At 44.1% G+C, this 23,009-nt stretch overlaps 1 protein-coding gene across 1 annotated transcript in view; it reads left to right on the top strand.

Moving 5' to 3' along the window:
• RBM20 (RNA binding motif protein 20) overlaps positions 1-23,009 on the top strand; it is a 199,522-nt gene that overhangs the window by 138,154 nt on the left and 38,359 nt on the right. The window contains exons 2-7 of the mRNA XM_003255460.3: positions 2,601-3,684; positions 5,169-5,230; positions 6,142-6,233; positions 6,593-6,690; positions 19,249-19,389; positions 21,541-21,672. Of these exons, the coding sequence (XP_003255508.2) occupies positions 2,601-3,684; positions 5,169-5,230; positions 6,142-6,233; positions 6,593-6,690; positions 19,249-19,389; positions 21,541-21,672 (1,609 nt within the window). The remainder of the gene's footprint in view (positions 1-2,600; positions 3,685-5,168; positions 5,231-6,141; positions 6,234-6,592; positions 6,691-19,248; positions 19,390-21,540; positions 21,673-23,009) is intronic.

Below are 23,009 nucleotides of genomic sequence, written 5' to 3'. Positions count from 1 at the left end.
CTCTTCCCCGGTATTTTAAAATGCAGCCAGCCTGTTCTGCCCTTGGAGCATAGCAGGGCTGCTGGCTGAGGAAGGTGGTGTCTTTTTAACAACTTATAGGCAATTTTTGATTTTTCATGCAAATGGGAAAGAATAACAAAGGGATTTTATCTGGCTTTCAAATGTGCTTTGTACTTACATTTAAATGTGGGTGTGCCTGATGTTCTGGGAACTCCCTTCCAACAAGACAGTGTGGCAGCCCATGTCACTTGCCATGTCTCCCTTTTCCTCCTCAGCTGAGCTAGCCCCCAGCCTCTCTCGTTTTTGTTTCATTATCGTTGGATTTTTACTGTACAGAACCTGTGACAGTAGAGACTAAGGTGTCCCAGTTATGCAGTGTCTACCCTGTACTGCCTAAGCATGCTTATTGTACAGCACGCATTGTCTATGGCAACCCCAGTTTCCAGTTTCCCAGTCCCCTTCTTCCGGTTCAAATGTCACAGAATTCCAGTTCATCAACATCCTGAACATATTTCCTGATGACACCCACTTTTCAGAGGGGAATTTAAAACCTGGAAAATATGGTCTTAACCAAAGGTTCCCTCCCTGCCTGTGGTAACCACATATCCCAGACATTCTGGGAAAGTCTTTCCAGTTTCCAGACCATGCACACTGATTTGTGGTCCAGAAACCACTATAACCAACCAATATAGGTCACATGAAAGACACGTGTCAGACGGACACCCTTTCTGCAGTAAGATTCGGTGAGAGTCTACTATTGCCCACTACCTCAAATTCAGATTTTTTTACTTGTAATTTTTTGGTTATTCCTTACGCTAGTTGGGTTTGAGAGCTCAGTTGAAGGGAACTGTGATATTGTGAGATTTGGTCTTCATCAGGTTTCCTGGCATACAACTCCAAAAGTCTTTGGAATCGGATAAATATCTTTTTGCATGCTAATGAGTTGACAAATGTCTGGCAGCCCCTTAGGTATCTTTAGGATGGGATCTGGTTACTGGAAAGACCACAGCAGGATGGAAGCGTTGGGACTTTCAGCCCCACCCCTAACCTCAGGGAAGGGGAATGGGGCTGAAAGTAGAGTTGATCACCAATGGCCAATGATTTAATCAATCATGCCTGTGCAATGAAACCTCCATAAAAACCCAGAAAGGACTGGGACATGTGGAGGTTCCTGGATGGGGGGGTGCCCGACAGGATGTGGGAGCTCTGCACCCCTCCCACACACTTTGCCCCATGCACCTCTTCCCTCTGGTGTTCATTGGCATCCTTTGTCATACATCCTTTCTAATAAACTGGTAAAACTAAGCACCTCCCTGAGTTCTGGGAGCCTCTCTAGCAAATTAGTCTAATTCTGATTTACAGCCAGTTGGTCAGAAGCACGAGTAAAACAACCTGGGGCTTGTGATTGATGTCCAAAGTGGGGGGACAGTCTTGTGGGGCTGAGCCATCAACCTGTGGGATCTGACGCTTTCCCCAGGTAGTGTCAGAACTAAATTGGCAGACACCCAGCTGGTGTCTACTGCAGAACTGGTTGCTTGCTTGGTGTGTGGAGAAAACCTCCCACACATCTAGTGTCAGAAATGGTTTGTGTTGTGAGAGTATAGGAGATGCTGAATTTGTTTGTGCCTATATTCGGACAGGAAGACAATTCATGTTACTTTTGGATGTGAAATGAGGACAAGGATGAAAATATGTTTGGCACAAATGTAAACACGATTCACTCTGTAGGCAATTGTTAAGCCTGCCTTTTTCACTTAACATTAGAGCATATAGATTTTCCCATGTCATTAAAGTGGTTTTGTTTTTGTTTTTTGTAACAGAGACTTTGGCAAATTCAAGATAATGTTTACCATTGGCAATCATGGGGAAGGGTGAGGTGGGGAGAGCACGTAACCAAGGGAGATTTATCATATTGGAATGCTGTCTGTCTTAAGCTTGGTGCTGGGTACTCTTTTTTGAATGTCCTAAATGATACATAATAAAGTAGAAATTTAAACACCAATAGTAATGGTTACTTAATATTTTATTATGTTGGTGTATCATAATTTCCTCAGTTCAAATCCCATCTCCCTATTGTTGGATATTTGTAATTTTCAATTTTGGACTCTTAAATAATATAGTATTAAGCATCTTTGGGTATCAAATTTTGTCTGCATTTGAGCTCATTTTCTCAGTTTAGATTATATAATTGAATTCCAGGGTCAAATAATATGGCTATAATAGATGCATTTTGTTAGACTATCTTTTAACAAACTGTATGCGTTGATTATCATTGACATTGTGCCTATTCTACTCTCTCTCCAACACAGAGTGCCATTTAAAAAAATCGCTATTTTGCTAGGCAAATATTTGTTTTGAATGGTTTTAGTTTATGTTTCTACTTACTAGTGAGATTGAACATTCTGTCATATAATTTTTCCATTGGAGTTTTTTTTTTAATGTGTATGTGTGAGCACAGGTTTTTGCAGATTCACTTGTATGTGGGACCAGTGTGGCAAGGTCTTGTTTATGTGGGAGGGGGAACCACAGATAACAAAGAACAGCCCCTTGCCCCCCTCATTGAAAACCAGCTGTGCATCTAGACCTCTGTCTTCCCGCAGTGCTGCCAAGCTCCTGGACAAGAACCCGTTCTCGGTCAGTAACCCGAACCCTCTGCTTCCTTCACCTGCCAGTCTCCAACTGGCTCAACTGCAGGCCCAGCTCACCCTCCACCGGCTGAAGCTGGCACAGACAGCTGTCACCAACAACACTGCAGCCGCCACAGTCCTGAACCAAGTCCTCTCCAAAGTGGCCATGTCCCAGCCTCTCTTCAATCAACTGAGGCATCCGTCTGTGATCAGTGGCCCCCACGGCCATCCTGGGGTTCCCCAACATGCTGCAGCCATACCCAGTACCCGGTTTCCCTCTAATGCAATTGCCTTTTCACCCCCCAGCCAGACACGAGGCCCCGGACCCTCCATGAACCTTCCCAACCAGCCACCCAATGCCATGGTGATGCATCCTTTCACTGGGGTAATGCCTCAGACCCCTGGCCAGCCAGCAGTCATCTTGGGCATTGGCAAGACTGGGCCTGCTCCAGCTACGGCAGGATTCTATGAGTATGGCAAAGCCAGCTCTGGCCAGACATATGGCCCTGAAACAGATGGTCAGCCCGGCTTCCTGCCAGCCTCGGCCTCAACCTCGGGCAGTGTGACCTATGAAGGGCACTACAGCCACACAGGGCAGGATGGTCAAGCTGCCTTTTCCAAAGATTTTTACGGACCCAACTCCCAAGGTTCACATGTGGCCGGCGGATTTCCAGCTGAGCAGGCTGCGGGCCTGAAAAGCGAGGTCGGGCCACTGCTGCAGGGCACAAACAGCCAATGGGAGAGCCCCCATGGATTCTCGGGCCAAAGCAAGCCTGATCTCGCAGCAGGTCCCATGTGGCCTCCACCTCACAACCAGCCCTATGAGCTGTACGACCCCGAGGAACCAACCTCAGACAGGACACCTCCTTCCTTCGGGGGTCGGCTTAACAACAGCAAACAGGGTTTCATCGGTGCTGGGCGGAGGGCCAAGGAGGAACAGGCCTTGCTATCTGTGCGGCCCCTGCAGGCTCATGAGCTGAACGACTTTCACGGCGTGGCCCCCCTCCACTTGCCGCATATCTGTAGCATCTGTGACAAGAAGGTGTTTGATGTGAAGGTGAGTTGTCCAAGACAGGCTGGGAGCCACAGCTAGAAGCCTGGGCAGGCCTTTCCCCACGACCCAACTTATGCTGCCAATGGGCAAGGAACTGTTGCATTGGGGTAACAGAATTTTGCCATCAGTATTCTTGACTAAAAATCATAGGTATTAGGACCCAAAGGAATTTCAGAAATGTATCAGGACCAGTCCCTTGCTTGAAGGTGAGTCAGAAATTCTTACATACTTTTTATAGATGAGAAAGCTGAGGCTGAGTAGGGGAGCAAAGGACCCCACCTGGGTTGCAGAGAAGGGGCTCAGAAACTCAAGTTTCCTGCCTTCTTGTGGAGGGCTTCTCCCCTGTGGTATGCCTAGAAGCTACTGCCCCTTGAGTACCCATATCGTAGTGAGTTAGAAAGGAAAAAAAGCAGAATTTTGGATCAGGGGAAACAGATTAAGTCCCCCTTGGAACCTAGACAAATTATTATAGAGAGCTCAGCTTCCCCATCAGCAACATGGAGATAGAGTCTCATGACACCTTCCCGGTGGTTGGGAAATGCTTTGAGTTGCTGCAAACAGAGGTATATGATAGTATAATTTCCCCCAAAAAAATATATTGCAGATGCAGTGAAATATTTTGAAGCAATAACAATTATAACAAATACCATATATTAAACCCTTTCTGTGTGCCAGCAGTAACTCTTATGAGGTAGATGTTATTATGATTTTCATTTTACAAATGAGAAAACTGAGGCCCAGAGAGATGAAATGACTTTCTCAGCCCCTTCCCCCCACCATCTCCCCAGCTTGAAAGTGGCAGAGTGGAGATTCAAATGTGGGCCTGACCCTTCCAGAGCCTGCACCATTTGAACACTGGGCTGCCCCGCCTCCCATCTCTCATCCTGTCCAAAAGCATAATAATGTCCTTGCCGAGTATGAGTCACACTGCAGCATGTCATTCACCTCTGTTTGGGTCACATCATCCAAGTGCATCCCTGTGACCCAGATAGGACATGCCCTCTGACCTCCAGTCTTGGGAGGGGACTAGCTGACACGGGGAGGTGCTCAAGGATTTTGTCTCTCATGAACCTTTTCTAAGGCTTTGTAAGTCACTGTGAATCTACCTGCCAGATTCTCCCAACTGGATATGAAATAGGTGGGGTCTCCTGGGGGAAAGGAGAAGGGGTGGGAGGTGGGAGGTAGGTGGTGGGTGCAAGGGTCCATTGAGAGGGGTAAAGGGAATCCAATTTGTGAGTCCTGGCTTCTGTTCAAGATGGGCATGAGATGTGTGGATGAGGAGCCGATGGAGCAAAGGCTGGATGGGGAGGCAGGAACAGCGGGAGCAGCCTGGAAGGGAGAGCAGGAGGGTGGGGGGATGTGTCTGCAGGAGTCGTCCAGCCTCTGGGCACTCTGTGCTCCCTGCCTGGCCAGTGTCTCTGTGCTCATCCTTTGCCTTCCCATGGACTCAGTTCTACTTTGATCACTTTTCTTTCCTTCTGACCTAGGACTGGGAGCTGCATGTGAAAGGGAAGCTGCACGCTCAGAAATGCCTGGTCTTCTCTGAAAAGTAAGTACTGTTCAGGAGGACAGGCTCATGCATAGGCTCAACACATATTCACTGAGCATTTACTGTGTGTCACACGCTGCTTTGAGTCCTGGGGCAATAGCAGAGACCAGAACAGGCAAAGTTCCTGCCCTCAAGGAGCTTATGCTTCACAGGGGCCAGAGAGATGATAAACAAAATGAACAAGAAAATTACAGCATCCCTGGCGGTAAATGCTAGGCAGAAAACACCAGGCAGAGGCGGGAACTGCGTGTGTGTGCGTGCGTGTGTGCCTCCCTTTTCTGGCTTTCACTTTTTTCATTGTAGTCAATTTCACATAGGACTTACTATTTTAAATACTTTGAAGTATACAATTCAGTGGCATTTAGCACGTTCACAAGATTATGCAAATGTTACCACTCTCTAGTTCCAGGATATTTTCATTACTCCAAAAGGAAACCTCATGCCCATTAAGTAATCACTCCCTATTCCCCCTAAGCCAGCCCCTGGCAACCACCAATCTGCTTTCTGTCTCTATGGATTTGCCTGTTCTGTACATTTCTGTAAATGGAATCATATGATATGTGGCCTTTGGTGACTGGCTTTTTTTTTTTTTTTTTTTACTTAACGTAACATTTTCAAGGTACATCCATCCATGTTGTAATATGCACCACCTTTCTAGGGCTGAACAATATTCTATTACATGTATATATCACATTTTTGTTTATCCATTCATCTTTTGATGGACATTTGGATTGTTTCCACCTTTTGACTGTTGTGAATAGGGCTGCTAGGAACGTTTGGGTACAGTTTTTGTTTGAACACCTGTTTTCAACTATTTGGGGGTCTGTACCTAGGAGTGGAATTTCTGGGTCACATGCTAATTCTTTGTTTAACTTATTGAGGAGCCGGTTTCCCTTTCTCGCCCTCCCCAGTGCTGGCATCCGGTGTATACTTGGTTCGGCAGAGGGAACATTGTGTGCTTCTCCCAACAGCACAGCTGTTTATAACCCTGCTGGGAATGAAGGTGAGCGAGGCCCTACAGGTCAGCAGCTTGAAGCAGAAGTGGGCTTCCCACAGGCACATTATGTCCCGTCTTTAATAACCAGGACTTCCCTGATGTCCCCTTCTTATGCATGTAGAAAGCAAACAGATCCCAAGACACTAAAATGCATTGGGCCTGCTATCTGGGCCCATCAGTATTCTCTGAGATACTTGAGACATAAAGCTTTGCTGATTATCAGCATGTCCAGAGGTATAGTCATGCCAATCACTAATAATATGTGAAGGGGAAAGGTTCAGTTTTCTATGCCTGCTTATGTCCTAATAATGACTTTTGATGTTACATTCTGGGTTTTCATTGACTTTGTGTAATTCATCATTTAGATTATGCCTCAAATCTTGGAACATCATACGTGCCCATTCCAGCAAGGTCATTCGCTCAGTCAAGCCCCACATTTCCTTTGGCTTCTGCGGGGACAACTGTGAGTACAGAAATATTTTCTCCAGAAATTAATGAAAATGATTATTAGTTTATTTATTTGTTTGTTTATTTGAGACAGCCAAGCTGGAATGCAATGTTGCAATCATATCTCACTGCAGCCTTGAACTCCTGGCCCCAAGTGATCTTCCTGCCTCGGTCACCCGAAGTGCTGGAATTACAGGTGGCCACAGTGCTAGGATTGCAGGTGTGAGCCACCATGCCCTGCCTCAAATACCTCTCTTTGTGCCAATCACCCTGAAATGCTTGTTGCTTTCCCTAGCACTGTGTTCTTCATGCTCAGTATGCACCTGACATGCCACAGGCTGGGAGGATGTTAACACTTTTTTTTATAGAGAGTTGGCTTGCTTTTGAGGTCTAGACCCATTTATACCTGGTACCCTTCAATTTTCCACTCTGGGAATCACACTTCTCTAGTTTCCAAGATGACATGACCAGAAGTGAGGTGAGCATGTGACTCAGGCAGCCAAGGAGATCATCACACTTTCTGGCCATAGATTGGTTCACGAATGGTGTGTGCCTGTAGTCCCAGCTACTTGGGAGGCTGAGGCAAGAGAATCACTTGAACCCGGGAGGCAGAGGTTGCAGTGAGCCGAGATCATGCCACTGCACTCCAGCCCAGGTGACAGAGCGGGACTCCGTCTCAAAACAAACAAACAAACAAACAATTTTCTCCATTGTCACTGTTGTTGTCAAGCGTTTGTAGTATCACCTCCTATGTCTGGGCCTAGAGGTGCTGATCTGGCTTTGTGTCTTTCAGAAAAACAACCCCAGACAGAAGTGAAGAGCTGTTTAATCCAGTTCATCTAGTATTGCAACATATGACTTAAGAAGCTGACATAAATCCTTAAAGTTAAAGGCATTCCTGGACTTTCTAGCATTCAGCGCTGGCTTAGAAAAAAAAGTTTGAGCTTTTTATGGTTTTTTTTTAAAGACTATTTGATGTTTTATTGAAGTGGATTATTTCCTATGAGAGGGTAATTTTGAAGCTTGAACCAGAAAGTGTGTGAAAGTAAGGACTATGCACCAGTAGCATTTGTTGGCCCCTTGAGGAACTGGTTTGTGCTGTATAATGTTTTTGTTTGTTTTTAGTTTTGCTGTCTCTACAATATACACTTTTGTCCTCCAAAGCTCCTAAGCTTCATCTCTCCTTTTTCACCAATGGTGACAGCTCCTCTTCTCTCTGGGGTTTCAGTTGTTTTGCGCCACCACCCTACACCCCCATCTGACTTCTCTTCTTCTCCCCTGGGCAGGAGAAAGGGGAGTGGGAGGAAAACTGTAAAACAAATGTATTTGTCTGAACCCTGCTGGAGGGCACCTGTTTGTGTGCCTTAGCCTGTGCCTGTGCTTTTGTGGTGTGAGTTGCTGCAGCCTCTTTCTCTCTTCTCCTGTGAGTGAACACAAGTGAACAAGAGCATGTCTCCACGTGCTGTCCCCTCTACGTGTTGGCATGCAAAACATCAGGCCAGTAAGCTGTGAAGTGCAGCTCTCAGGCTCTGGGGAGTGAGTAAGTGGAAAAGTGAGGCGGTTCGTGATGAGACGTGAGGCCTGCCTGAACCCAGGCTTCTGTTTATTTGCGTGTGTTGATTTGTGATGTTGAATAGGAGAAGTGCTTCGAGAGAGTCCCTGTCTGGAAGCCCACATTTTGGTGAAAGAGAATTTTGTGGTTTCCCTCTCTGCACTCTGCTCGCTCAGAGCCATGCCCAGGTCAATGGCAGCTTCGGGTCTTTCCCAGGAGACTGCAATGGCTAGATCCAGTGAGGCCTGTCCTCTGAGGTCAGATTCCTGGTAACATGACCTTGTGTCCTGATGGGGGTGTGGGCCATGGAGGCACCTCTGTGCTCACAACCCTGCCCTGAGACCCCACTCCAGGCACTGAAGGGGAGGGACTGTGACCACAATGAGGGAGGCTGGATTGAGTGTCAGGTGGGCAGGGGCCAGGGCTTGTAAACTGACTCCAACCTGGGGTCTGGGTACAGGGAAGAGATGGCATCAACTGAGCCCCTCCGTAAAGGGGGGTGGGTGGGGAAAGGAGAGACACAGGCAGGACATTCTGCAGTCTGTCCCAGGCCTCTTCCCCACCCTCCAGTGCTGCCCATTGAGCCAGAGACCCTTTCCTGTGGACTTGGCTCTAGGGACCTAAGTTCAAGTCCTACTTCGGGAGCCACTTGCTGTGTGTCTCCAGGCAAGTCACTTTACTTCTCTGAGGCTCTGTTTCCTTAAGTGGGAAAAATAATGCCTTTGGAAGATAAAGTAAACAACTGGGTTTTCATCCAGCTTGTGTAATTTATTGTTTTGATTATTCCTCGAATCTCAGAACATCCCATGCAGCTCTGCAGCCCAGGCTTCTGGTTCAGTGGCCAGCGCCAGACAGTGGGAGCAAGGCTTGGGATAGATCCAGTATTGTCCTGCCCTTGTGAGGATCAAATGAGATAATATCAGGGACAATGATTTGGGAACTGTCAAGTACATATGAAGTAACCACGGCTGTTCTTGAGTAACGAGCGCTTTTAACCCATTTTGGCTGTGAAGAGTTGGGGGGGAAACCCATCCTGTCTAAGGCTGGCTCTGTCTGCTGGCCACAGGATTTTGTTTGGGTCTTGGTATCAGTGTTCCCCTTACACAAATCTGTGTAGTAATACCCAGGGTCACACTTGCTCCACTTTAGAGATGTTTTGAGGTTCCCATGAATGTGCTTTTAAATTACGTACCAGTGGGCAAGCACAAGCTATCTGATGATTTGTGTGTTGATTCTAATTAATTCCTCGAAGCTCTGAGTGCCACTTCCTCCAAACGCCTAGAGATGGGGAGTTTATCTGGCTTGAGCCTGGTGAGAAGCAACGTAAGAAACATTTTGCTGGGAGCTAGGAGGGGACAGAGACCTAGGGGACAGCTCTCTGCGAGGAGTTAGGAAGGGACAGAGAGCTAACATTTTGGGAGCTAGGAGGGGACAGAGAGCCCCAGTCGTTGTAGGATGATAATAACAACAATAGCCAACATTTATATAGTACTCTATATGTTCTTAGCATTTTTGTTTTGTATTAGCTCATTTAATCCTCTAGACAACCCCGTGAGGTGGATACTATTATTATCCTTATTGTACAGTTGGGAAGCTGAGGCCTAGAGAAGCTTAGTACCTTATATGTGGCCACATAGCTGGTAAATGGAGGTGGTGGGACTTGAACCTAGGCAGCCTAGCTCTGGAAGCCTCATTCGTAACCACTAAGCCCTGCAGCTTCTCTGCGAGGATCTGAGGGGTCTCTTCCTTGCTGTGATCCTTCTGTTTAGTAAGCCCCTCTCACCTCCCCCTCCCCCACCACACAAGCCACTTGGGAGTTTCCGAGGCTGCGTTGCAGGTGACAGGGACTTCTCTGGCCTTGGCCACTCATGGAGCAAGATGAAGAGGCCAGCCATACCTGGTATCCACATTCTTCTGCACCCTGACAGCATCTGCCAAGATGAACTCAGATGTTTGGAGGCTTTTTCTACAGACCCTGTGGAAGGGGAGAGTCAGCATTTGTCTGGTTTTATCATTATAACTTCTGTGACATCTTGCTGGTCACATGAGCCTCCCCAAGACTATCTGAGGGACAAGGACAAAGCCTGCCCCAGCCAATCCCTACATTGTCAGTGGCTTGGTGTTCATTCACATCCTTCTGTCAGATGCTGGTCCCCTGGTTTGCCATTGCCAGCGTGTGGAATTGAATGCAGGTGTACCTCTCTTGAGAAAAACCTGAAATGCAAGAGCATTGACATTTGAAGACAAGCTGAGAAATGGAGAAATGATTAATCCACTCTTGAAAAATACTTTGCAAGGCTCCTTTAAGTAGCAGGAGAGTCCCTCAGAGAAACTATTGATTTTCTTTCTGCCTACAAACACTGACCTCCAAAGATATCACCCCAAAGATAAGGGGTGATTACTCTGTTGCCAAAGGATATTTTTCCAGGTTCCAATGAGTGCCCAGTGAGTTGTTTTTGCATATACACTTCTATTGTTTTTCTGCTTACAAAACTACGCTTATTGTGAAAATGCAAACAAAAAAGAAATACTGAGGGGAATGAAATTCCCCGGTTATCTCCCTTTCAGCCCCCATAGAGATCCCATTTTCTTCCACAAGTGAGGTCTGGTCCTGAGCCAGCACTTTGTATGTCTGATTCCATTTACATACATCTTTTCAGAAACACTTTTTTTTGAGTAAAACCAGAAACAGCCAGGATCCCACCACTGTCTGATCATATCACTAATGTCTGTGGAGCGAAGAGCAGTTACTGCCTCTAAAGCTCCCTGTTTTTAAGCAAGAGAAGACCAAAGTGACACGGAGCTCTGGAAATGAGCCTTCAGAATATAACTGAACTGCCACAAAATCTAAAAGGACCACAAAGACCATCTGCCACTGCCACCAAGCCCTTCTGGGGACAGACTTGGCTGCATTTAAACTTCTCCCACCTCTGTTGGAGTCTGAGTGTTTCGTTGCCTTGTTTGTTTGTTTATTTTTGTTTGAGCTTTTTTTCTCATTTTCTTTTCTTTTCCTTTTTATTGTTATTTATTTATTTATTTATCGAGACAGGGTCTCGCTGTGTCACCCAGGCTGGAGTGCAGTGGCGTGATCATGGCTTACTGCAACCTCCACCTCCTGGGCTCAAGTGATCCTCCTACCTTAGCCTCCAAGTAACTGGGACTACAGGCATGGGCCACCAGACTCAGCTAATTTTTGGAGAGACAGGGTGTCGCCATGTTGCCCAGGTTGGCATGTTTATTTTTGACAGAGATGGGACACTGCACTGACAGTTGTATGCTGTGTTTGCTATTGGTGGGGTAATTTGTGTCTGTCCCCAGCCCCTCCCATCCCACTCTAGGGTCCCCAGAGATGGGTGTTCACTTTCACTTAAGCTCCTGCCATCTGAGGCCAGGCACTTTCTCCTTGGCTGCCTGAGTCGTCATAAACAGAGTAATCAGGTTTCTGGAAGGGGCCTCGGGGCTTTCTCAGCCTGTTAGTAGTTTTCTTGTGCCTGTCCGAGGTGCACTTTGTCTGTGTCTGTCCCTGTAAAGCCACCTTGCAGTTTTCACAACCACCTTGGAGTTTATTTAGTGCCAGTGTCACAGATGGGCCACCCTGACCTGGGATGATACACATTGTTTTTATTATTTCTTTCTCGCCAAGACCATGCACATTGGGGAACTTGTATAAATAAGGAAATGGAGGCTCAGGAAAATAGAAATGTCTGTGGAAGGCCAGAGTGTAAGTCACAGGCTGCACCTCTGATTAGTGGCTGTTTCTGGAACATCCATCTGTCTGCCCTGGCCCTCTGAATGCATGGCTTAGAGCACTCTGGACTCCTGACTTCTTTGAGCATGAGGACTAGTAATTGATGTGGCATATGCTACCAGCTGCCTCCCCCACCATTCCAGCTCTGTCATTGCTCCTGTCCCTCCAGCAGGGGCCACCTTGTGCTTTTTCAAAGAGAGCAAAGAGGAGGAGACGGGAGACCTGGGTAGGTTTTGTTTTGGAATTTGTTCTTTTTACAAATCTTACTTTTTCTTGTTGGAAAAGCAGTGTAAACATTGTGTAAACAATCTTAGCAGTAACAGAAATATAAAAGAAAAGTCAACTTTGCAGAGAAAACAGAAGTTAAATGCTTTTGTTATAAGTATATATCTCTCTAGCTAGTGTATATGTACATGTTTCGTTAGTAAAAGTAATTTTTGGAGCACAAACCAGATAACGTCATATAATCTGTTACACAATTTGTTTTTTTCACTTAACATAAGCTTTCAATACATATTTAAATTGATTTCTAGATATCTTTCCACATCAGAACATAAATAGTTCCTATCTTATTTTGTAACTTCACTTTTGTATTTACCTTAATTTATCAAGTCTGCGCTTGATAGGTTTTTTCAGTGACACCTGAGTTTTAATCACAAATCTGCCACTGTTTAATTGACCACAGATTAAGATCCTTGACTTCTCTGAGGCTTCAGTGTCCTCATATACAGCATGGACCAGATGACCTCCCAATTTTAATGTTTTGTGACTCCACAGTTTCCAGGGATGTTGAAGCTGCTAAACAGGTGAATCGTCCAAGATCCGTGGGCAGTCCTATGGATTTGCCAGTAAAAGTAAATTCACTCTAAGTCAGAGCTAATATGCTCTATAAAATATTTGAAAGTATCAATAAAGGCAACTGTGTCTACCCTCCAAGTTAAGCCAAGATCCATAGCTACAAATTCGCAACCATTTGCTATCTGCATAATAGGTTCAAAATCAACATCTTGCTGTCTGCATAACAGATTATAAATCAACATCATGAGAGATAAATATTTGCCATATCTGCTCTTAGGCGTGTTTAGAACAAAACCAGCAGAGGCCCACAGACTCTGTGCCAGATAAAATTAGGTCACATCTAAGACAGATCAGGCTGGAGCACAGAGATCGTTTACTGAAGATCAAATCTACACTTTGCAGCTCTAGGAAGCAGTTTGAGAGACCTCTCTCACCTTGCAGGCCTGTTGCCCTAAGCCATATTTTTACTGCAACTCTAAGTTATTTGAACCTGGGCCTCTTATTTGAACTCATCTGTGAAGCTTATTTCTACCTGCACCAAGAGGCAATGAAAGGTCTCAGAATCTTCGTATACAAGTCTGTCTGCTTCTTTTGCATTTCTCCCCAGCCATAAAAGAGTTGAGGGTCAGGTGAGAGGTCTGCCATATGAACCATCAGGAGCACCATCTGGTTTTAAAGGTGCAGCCCCAGCATGTGAAAATGCACAGCCCAGGCCCCTGATTCCATGTGGGGGCACACAAGGTCAGTGCTGGCTTGCAGGCAGGCTAAAGCCTCCCTGAGGCTGAAAAAGGATGATTGTCCCTTTAGTTTGGTAATTCGGGCTTTAGTCACACTCCTGCAACTTAGCTCTGTTAGAGATGTGACCTCTGCTAGAAAGTTTTCAGTGCACCTGTCTTATGTGTGGCTCCTGGGCACTGAGCAGACAGAGCCCATCAACACCTTGACCTGCCCTTCTCCCCTACAGTATGTCTTTTAAAATTTATTTTTGGTAACTTTTAATATATTTCAAACTTACAGAAAAGTTACCAAAAAGGTATAAGGAACTCCCATATAACTTTTGTCCGGATTAACTTCACTACTCCTTTATATTTAATTGCCCCATTTGCCTTGTCATTTTCTCTGTATCTTCCTCTATCTATCTATCTATCTATCTATCTATCTATCTATCTATCTATCCATCAGCTATGCATTTTCCCTTAAATCATTATTTTTAGAGTAGGTTGGTGACATTGTACCTCTTCACTTCTTTTTCAGCATGGATTTCCTAAGAATACAGACTTTCTCTTACATAATCACAGCAATATTTTTTCCCAATGCAGAATCATTGTAACACATCCTTTAACTGTTTGGGGGAGGAAGGAGATAAACATTATTTACAGGAGCCTACATAATGCCAGGCATTGCACCAAAGCAGCGTACATTCACGATGGCATTTCATCTTCTCAGCAGTCCTGTGGAATCAATTTTTATTACCCCTGTTTTACAGACAAGCCAACTTGGGCTTGGAGAAATTCAGTAACTGGCCCACAGTTAGTCACAGGGGGAGCGGACACAGACTCAGGTCTGTCTGATTCTCCCACTGCCCTGACCCTGGTGCCTGGTGACTATAAAACACACACTTGACATGAGTCTGTTCTCAGAGAGGCCCCAGGCCCAGGTGTCTGTAGTTCATCTGTGTATCATCTCAACTCTTTCTAGCCACCATGGCAGCAGAATTATTCATGGAGCTGCAGGATTCATAAACAAGGTGCTCACTGCTTGGAGCTTATCTTTAGTCCTATAAAGATGAGACTACCACCAACACAGACAAACATGTCTGAAAGATGAACATGCTTGGGAATGGATGCATGGTTAAACAGCCAATTACACAGAGAGAGAGGACAAACATTACATTCATTGGAACGGAGTGGGAAAGACAGGGGTTTCCTGTTTATGCTGAGCACAGTTGGAGAAAGCTATCATTATCCTGGTTCTTGGGGTTTAGCTTGTCGAGGCATCTGGGAGGAGTGGAATTTTAGAACTTAGAGTCACAAAAGCATATGTATTCTGTATATCTGGAAAGGACTTTAGACCTATAGGTCACCTCCCTCATTCCAGACGGGGGGAAACTAAGGCTCAGAAAAGGAAACTAGTTTGTCTCTGTCATGCACCTAATCAGTGGCTGAGCTGGGGATTGAACCCAGGTCCTCTGTCTTCTAGGAGGATGTTCTTTCCACTGGAAAGTCCCAAGCTTTTTATAGCTCAAGTCCCCTTTCATTATTTACTTCCACCCCAAGCAGCCACTGTCCCGCATTTTCATATTTGGAAAGATTTTATCTGCCAAAGTGCTTGTATTAATGAGTAACTAACTAGTGACCCATTTTTATTAATCAAAGGCAGAGACACACCAGTTAGACTTTCTGATTAGCCTAAGAGCTAACCAGTGTTAAAAGACAAATTTTAAATGAATTAAATTTAACAGAGTTTAATTTAATTGGGCAGCCCTCAGAACCGGAAGAGGTTCAGAGAGCTCCACTGCACCACGTGGGCAGGCAGCATTTATGGGCAGAAAACTGAAGCAAGATATAGAAAGAGCTTGATAGGTTACAGCTCCATATTTGCCTAATTTGAACATGGTCTGATCAGTTGGCTGCCTGTGATTAACTGAAGCTTGGCTGCTGTGATTGGCTGAGACTCAGCTATTTGTTAGAAAAGTACACTACTTCAGGCTTTCACCTAGTTGATGTGCTAAGTTAAATTGCAGTTCCTTACATAAGGACTCAAAGTATGGAGGCATCCTCAGGCCAAATTGAATTTAACACCAGATTACCATATTGACAAAGAAACTCAAAGTATGATCTCAACTCGCATTTTTCAATGTAAAGAATAATGTTTAGCCCCCTGCTTCCTGTAGCATTATTACCTTCAAAGACCTTTAAGGGCTTATAAGAGAGCCCAGGTTGGGAATTACTGCATAGCATGGTGAGGCTTGCTCAAGAGCACTCAGGATTGCCAGTGCCCCTGATGTACAAACTGTACTTTTGATGTACAACTCAGGGACCTCACCCTGCCTGTTTCCCTTCTCACTTTCCTCCCTCACTCCCTCCCTTTTTCCCTCATCATTCAGATCTCCCACAGGGCATAGGGCAAATAATAGCCATGTTTACGTAAAGTGTAATGAGAATAGAATAGAGTGATAATACCTACTATTCTACATCTTGTATGAATCATATATGGTTTTGAACCTAAATGGAGTTCAACAACAACCAAAAGATATTTCAGATCAATGGCAGAAAAGAACGTGATGAACCGTCCTAAATAAAATGTTGGCAAAAGAATAGAACACATAAAAATTAATTTATCTTTCTAACTGGATAGGATTTACCACATGCCCTGAAGCCAGACACCACACAAAAGCAAACTATTAACCTAGAGATTCTCAAGATTTTCATTTCATGGCTCACTTAGAAAATAATCTGCTGAAGTAAATGGTTTAACTGAAGAAGCTGCTCATGGTCACTGGAGGAACTTGGCCTTCAGCCTGAGGGATCAATATCTTGGCACTCCTATAACCATTTGCAGTTGATGTAGCTCATAATTGGAAAGCTCCAAATTACTATTATCTGGAAGAATACTAAAAATCTCATTAGTGTCTTAATAAATGACACCAAGGGAATTGGTAAAATCCAGCGTCTATTTCTGTTAAAATCTTGGAAGAGAAAGAACTCAGAAGATGTTTTTTTAAAATTTGAGTGGAAATTTTAATTGAGACTCCTTCACTTAGTGCCTTTGGTAACGACATCTTCAGCATGAATGCTTCTCTTCTTTGGTGACTGGCAGCTGTGAGGTTGTTTTTTCTACTACCCAGCAACAGCAGTTGCTGTGCTATGTTCCAATAAAAGCCTCTTGAGTTGTCCTTTCAGTCTGGAGGAGACAATGAGAGAGGCACTGGCCCTCATGCCTGTTCACTAGGCAACTGGATAGGCCAGGAGCAGGATAGGCCCGGGACTGCCTTGGGTGTCTGCTCCGTTGTCCAAGCACACATTAGCACAGGCCAACCACAGCAGAGTCACATGGGGCAGAAATGTGCCTCGCTAAGAGACCAAGCAGAGCGCCCAGCCTCAGCCCTCCTTGTGATAAGCTCAGAGGACCAGCCACTCTGCCCTGCTTGAAAGCTCAGCTGTGTCTGCATCTTTAAGTGAACACTCACACTAATGGCAGGCAAAGATTCTGCTTCTTAATAGCACTCCTCCTTTCGTTTCTGCAGAAGGGTTCAGTCCTCACTAGCCAGGCTCAGACTCAAAGTCTCCTAGCTGATGCAGAGTCCATTTGCACTTTAGGGAGATGAGGAGCTGCTCTGGGAGCTGCCTGAATCCTTGCTCCCCTTTGGGAAAGTGCTTGACCTCTGAACATTGCAGAGCGGGAGGTTGGAAAGAGGCACTTGGGCTTCAACAATTCAGGGCTGAACCATAAAAGGAAATTCTTATTGACTGTAATTGTTTTCAGCTCAAATGAGACAAACGAGGGCTTTTCATGGTAGAATTACCCAAGTATTAGCCCTTGTTAGGGATGACATCTTAGACTTTCCCCCTGTATTACCTTAGCAGAGTCGTACCCACATCAAATGTAATTAGATGTTGAAGTTCAGTTTAACATAGAGAATTGTGATTATGCAAATGGAGACTATGCTATTAGAATGTGTTTCAGGTTCGGAAAATTATATCCTTCTCTTCCACATTGGGTTGGCTTATGGTTACTAATTCTTGACCCTCCCAGAGATTCCAGGCTGATTGAGGTTTGCACAAAACAGACACACTTCCTCCCTCCAGAAGCTTTGATTAGGGCCAAATGTTGGCTTCCAAACTGTGTTCCTTAGAGGTGCCTTTGAGACTGCCAGGTGGGGGTCGTGCCAGTGTGCTGGACCCCAAGGTTTGACCAGAATAGCTCCTCTTTTATTTGTTGAATACATTGGGATAAACCAGTTTTATCTGAAGAAAGGATTCCAAGCTAAAAATATTTTGAAAACCACTGCCCTAAACCACAGGTTTTTGCTGTGAATATCAATGCATATGTATTAGATTCCCACAAACTTTCTATGTTCTTTTTTCTTTATTGGAATTGTAAGTCAAACAGCATGAGGTATATATGAAGAAGGTTAAGCATGTCTCATCTTACTGCCTTCCCATTCTGCTCCTCTGAAGATAACCAGCATTGACAGGTTGATATATATGCTCCACACCTTTGTCTGTATGTGCTGATATTCTTTAAGCATTTTTTATTGCAAAAATTTTTAAACATACAGAACAGTAGAGACTAGTATAATTAATCCTTGTACACCCATCACCCAATTCCAATAATTATCAAAATTTTACGACACTTGCTTCATCTATCTTTTTTCATATATTTTTGTTTTGTTTTCAAAAAATGGCATCATAGTACACATACCAGTTGGTAATCTGCTTTTAACTTAACAATCTGTCTTAAAAAGTATTCCATATCAACAAGGTGAGAGAATCACTTGAGGTCAGGATTTCGAGACTAGCCTGGGCAATACAGCAAGACCCTGTTTATACAAAAAATAAAAATTAAAAAATTAGCTGGGTGTGATGGCTCAAGCCATCAATAGTCCCAGCTATTCGGGAGACTGAGTCGGGAGGATGGCTTGAGCCCAGGAGTTCAAGGCTGCAGTGAGCTATGATTGTGCCACTGCATTCTAGTCTGAGTGGTACAGGAAGACTCTGACTTCTTAAAAAAATTATTCTATATCAGTACATTTACCTCCTTCTTGTCATGGCTATGTAGTTTTCCATTTTATGATTGAGCCATCATTTACTCAAACATTTCCCTATTGTTGGACATTCAGGCTGTTCCCCAAATTTTTTGCCACCTAATAAATTACTGTAATAAATGTTCTTGCCCACAAGCCATCACATATTGGGGTGCTATTATTTCTACAGGATACATTTCTAAGAGTGGAATGGTAGGATCATGGGCTCTGTATACTTTGTTTTATTTAATATTACTAAAGTATGTTCTCAAAAGTTTATAGATACTCAACCTCCCACTAGCAACATATGGATGTGCTCATTTCCTCATATTCTCCACAGCCCTGGTTGTTACTGATTATAAAAAACATTATTATGACATGGTGGTGCACACCTGTGGTCCCAGCTACTTGGGAGGCTGAGATGGGAGAATGACCTGAGTCCGGATGTCAAGGCTGCAGTAAGCCGTGTTTGCACCACTGCACTCTAGCCTGGGTGACGGGAGTGAGGCTCAGTCTCAAAAATATATATATATTATGAATCCTTTTGTAAAGAGATAGCATAAAATTGATATTTTATGTGTGTCTGTGAATGGATTTTTTCTGCATTAATTTTGTAAAGTATAATTTTACAATCATTGTTTGGGGGAAAGATAGCCATTAGGAATGTCTGGAAGAGAGGGGAAAAGGGAACTGTCTTCTGAATACCACTACTGATCCTTGTTCCCATTAGTTTGCACAGCGGAAAGGGGCTGGCCGCGTGGTGCACATCTGCAATCTCCCTGAAGGAAGCTGCACTGAGAATGACGTCATTAACCTGGGGCTGCCCTTTGGAAAGGTCACTAATTACATCCTCATGAAGTCGACTAATCAGGTAGGTCTGGGTACTTTCACTCCAGTGTGTATGTGACAGACCACACATTAGTGAAAGGGAACGATATAATTTTTGAAAGAAGCCATTCTTAAAATAAAGAGGCGATGCGTAGCTGGCCTTCTGTTGGCATGGCATAGATGTTTTTGCTGGTGATGCTTTTTTGTTTCCCCTAGTTTCACTCTGTCCTTCTAGTGATAGGTACAGGCCTTTGTGAATTGCCTAGAGGTGAGAGGAGATGCTTTGGAATGAGGTGCTCATTCACATAGAAAGGGTAATTGGCACCCAAAATAAAAATCTATGGACTTGAATCTCTTCACTGTGTTGTCAACCCCCTGAGCTAATTATAATCTTATCCTCTAAGCCTATCCTATCTGATGGCCTGGATTTGGAGCCAGCCAAAAACTTGGGACTAGGTATTTTTCCTGGTCCTTCATGTCAGCAGGTGAGGCCCTTTGTCTCACAGCAGGAGAGTGGGAGTGTGAGAATGGATGGATGCTTAGTAAGTCTAAGGAACCAAGAATCCTTAACCTGTAGGAGTTGACTGAGCCATTTGGGATGGAGTACCTTTGTCTTCATTTCTAAAGTCAGGTGGGGAGTTTATACTCCCAACAGTCAGAAATCAGAATATTTTATCTTTTAATGAATATTTTTACTTTATGAATCGGAGGAACAGGCATAGGAAAAATTATTTTCTTAAAGAAGGCTGAACTTTGGAGACTCATAGCCACATCAGGTCATTAGCTATCTCTCTCCATCAACCTGGAGTGAGACTACTCACTTGTCTCTGTTCCTGCTTCTCAGAAATTCTATTTTGGGTAAATGCACAGAATTCAGCTTGTAACATTGATGTGGTGAGAGTCCCTAGATTAGCATTATTCCCATTTGACAAGTGAGAGCTAGAGGTGCTAAAATGTTTATCAAGAAAGAGGCACTTAGAAAGCTGGGTGGCAGAATGTGAAATAAAACCCTAAAGAATCTTGACTTCTTAGTCGCCCACGCTAATGCCACAGACTATGACAGCATGGAGAAAAGCTGTGCATCTGAAATTCAGAAATAAATATGACAGAAGGAAGGGAATGAGCTTGTTTAGACAATTTAGTTTAAGGAAATGAGAGAGTTAGGGGATCACAGTGAGAGCTTCCCTGTCACTGGTCCCCTTTCCCCTGCAGCATTGAGGAATCAGGATCAGTATATTGTCAGTATATTACAAACCAAACAAATCCAAAAAACAATAGCAGCAACAAATTCACCACACCAGCTACTGGGGTAAACTGATACACAGTCAAAACAGTCTCTTCGGAACTCTCAGTAGACACAGGTTGAGTGGAGAAGCCCATTTCTCTCTTTTATCAGAGCAGTTAAATAAAGAAGAAAGATGCTGTGGAAACATAATCGGGGAGTTTTCCTTTTTCTTCAACTCACAACAACATGGCCTTCCTTCAAGCCTAGGGGTTTGTGAGTTCCTGAATTTTGTGTATGTTTCTGTCTTTATAAGGAAAGTAAGAACTCAAATAACCAAAGCTCGTGTCTCTTGCTGTCACCATCACCACCAAATAGCAAGTTTTATAGGGATCAGCTCAAGGCCACATATGCAAGTGCCCCTCCCAGGAAATGTGGGTTAGTGGGCGCTCCCATCTCAGAGGGATTCCATGGCATGATGTAGCCCAGGACAGACATACATAATTAAGAACAATGTCTGGTAACCCTGGGGATCAGGAAAGGGCCATCTTATAGTGAGCTCTTTTGGTGATGTTTATAAAAAGGTCTCTTTGAACAGATGGGACCAAAGAGATCTCTTCCTTGTACTGACTTTTTTTTTCCTTTTAAGTGAGGTATAAAACACATATTCTACAGTGCATAATGTACACTCGTCCTAAGTGTACAATTCCATTAATTTGTTACATGTGTACACCCATATAATTAACACCCAGGTAAAGATACAGAGCATTTCCAGAATGTCAGGTTTCCTTATGCTTCTTCTCCATCGGTACCCCATCCCCACCTGAGAGAGAAGCTCAATGCTAACTCCTGTCACCATTGATTAGTTTTGCCTGTTCTTGAACTTCATAGACATGGAATCATGCCTTGTGCTGAATCTTGTTTAAGACCATTAAAGTCAAGTTCAATAAGTGTCCTTCCTTTCTTTCTTAGGCCTTTTTAGAGATGGCTTACACAGAAGCTGCGCAGGCCATGGTCCAGTATTATCAAGAAAAATCTGCTGTGATCAATGGTGAGAAGTTGCTCATTCGGATGTCCAAGAGATACAAGGAATTGCAGCTCAAGGTAAAGCATTATCTTGTTCATTGAGTCATTCAACAAGCACCAGATGAGTTTCTCCTCCATGTTAGGCACTGACCCAAATGCTGGTGGAAAGGAGAGGATAGGAAAAGATTCAGAAATGACACACTGCCTTTGAGGATCTCGAGGCAAACCATTGCAGCATGGCAAGAAAAGTGCTCTTGAGGTAAATACAAAGTGCAAAGAGACGCCTGAGACTACCTGGGAGCCAAGGAAAGTTTTCCAGGAGAAGATGTTTACAGGGGAACTTTTAAAGGAGGAAGTCAGAAGGAAAAGGTGCTGGGAGTTCCAGACATAAACCCTTGAATACAACCTTCTCTACCTATACAGACCTTTAGTAACATTTTCTTCTTCTGTCACCCCCTTGATCTCTTGTTCTCTTCTCTCTCCTTCGTATTTACGTCTTAAGCCTCATAGAAGTCCTTCTAAGCAGCCCTTGGCTGAATTGGCCACTGTCAGAACTCAGGGATGCATTCAAGTAGTTCCAAACCAGGGTTTGCTTTTGTTTTAGCTGATCTGCATTTCTTTCTTTTCTTTCCTTCTCTTTTGTTTTATTGTGAAGTATAACAGAACATGCAGAAAAATGGCTGATTATATATTGTATGGTTTAAAAAGTAATAATGGGTGAGATCTCACAAATCCCATAAAACCACCACCAAAGTCAAGAAATCGAATATGGACAGCATCTAGAAGCTCCCGTGAGTCCCTCCTCCTGTTCAACCCCTCCATCTCTACTCTCCTGACTTCAATGATAATCATATCTGTGCTTTTCCTTATAGCTCTATCACCTGTATATGCCTCCCTAAACATTATGGTTTAGTTTTGCCTGTTTTTGAACTTTATATAAATGGAATCATGGTGTGTTCTTACAGATCTTGCTTCTTTCATTCAACATGATGCCATCCATGTTGTTGGGCATGTCTATTTATTTTCATTGTTATATATATTTTGACTGTATGGCTATACAGTTTATCCATTCTACTATTGATGGACATTTGAGTTGTTTTAGGGACAAGGCTAATCTGAACCTTCTCAAACATGTCATCCTGGTATAGATGCACTTGAGCATATAACTAGAGGTACATACAGAGCTAGGATTGAGATAGCTGCATCATAAGGCATGCTTAACTCAACTTTCCTAGATCATAGCAAGCTCTTTCCAAAATTAGTTGTCTCAAATTTATACTCCTACTAGTAGTGTATTAGAGTTTTCGGCCGGGCGTGGTGGCTCACGCCTGTAATCCCAGCACTTTGGGAGACCGAGGTGGGTGGATCACGAGGTCAGGAGTTCGAGACCAGCCTGGCCAACATGGTGAAACCCC

Source organism: Nomascus leucogenys, chromosome 3 (genome assembly GCF_006542625.1).
Source record: "Nomascus leucogenys isolate Asia chromosome 3, Asia_NLE_v1, whole genome shotgun sequence".
In the NCBI taxonomy this organism is placed as follows: Eukaryota; Metazoa; Chordata; class Mammalia; order Primates; family Hylobatidae; genus Nomascus; species Nomascus leucogenys.
This window is presented reverse-complemented; position numbering and strand designations above follow the sequence as displayed.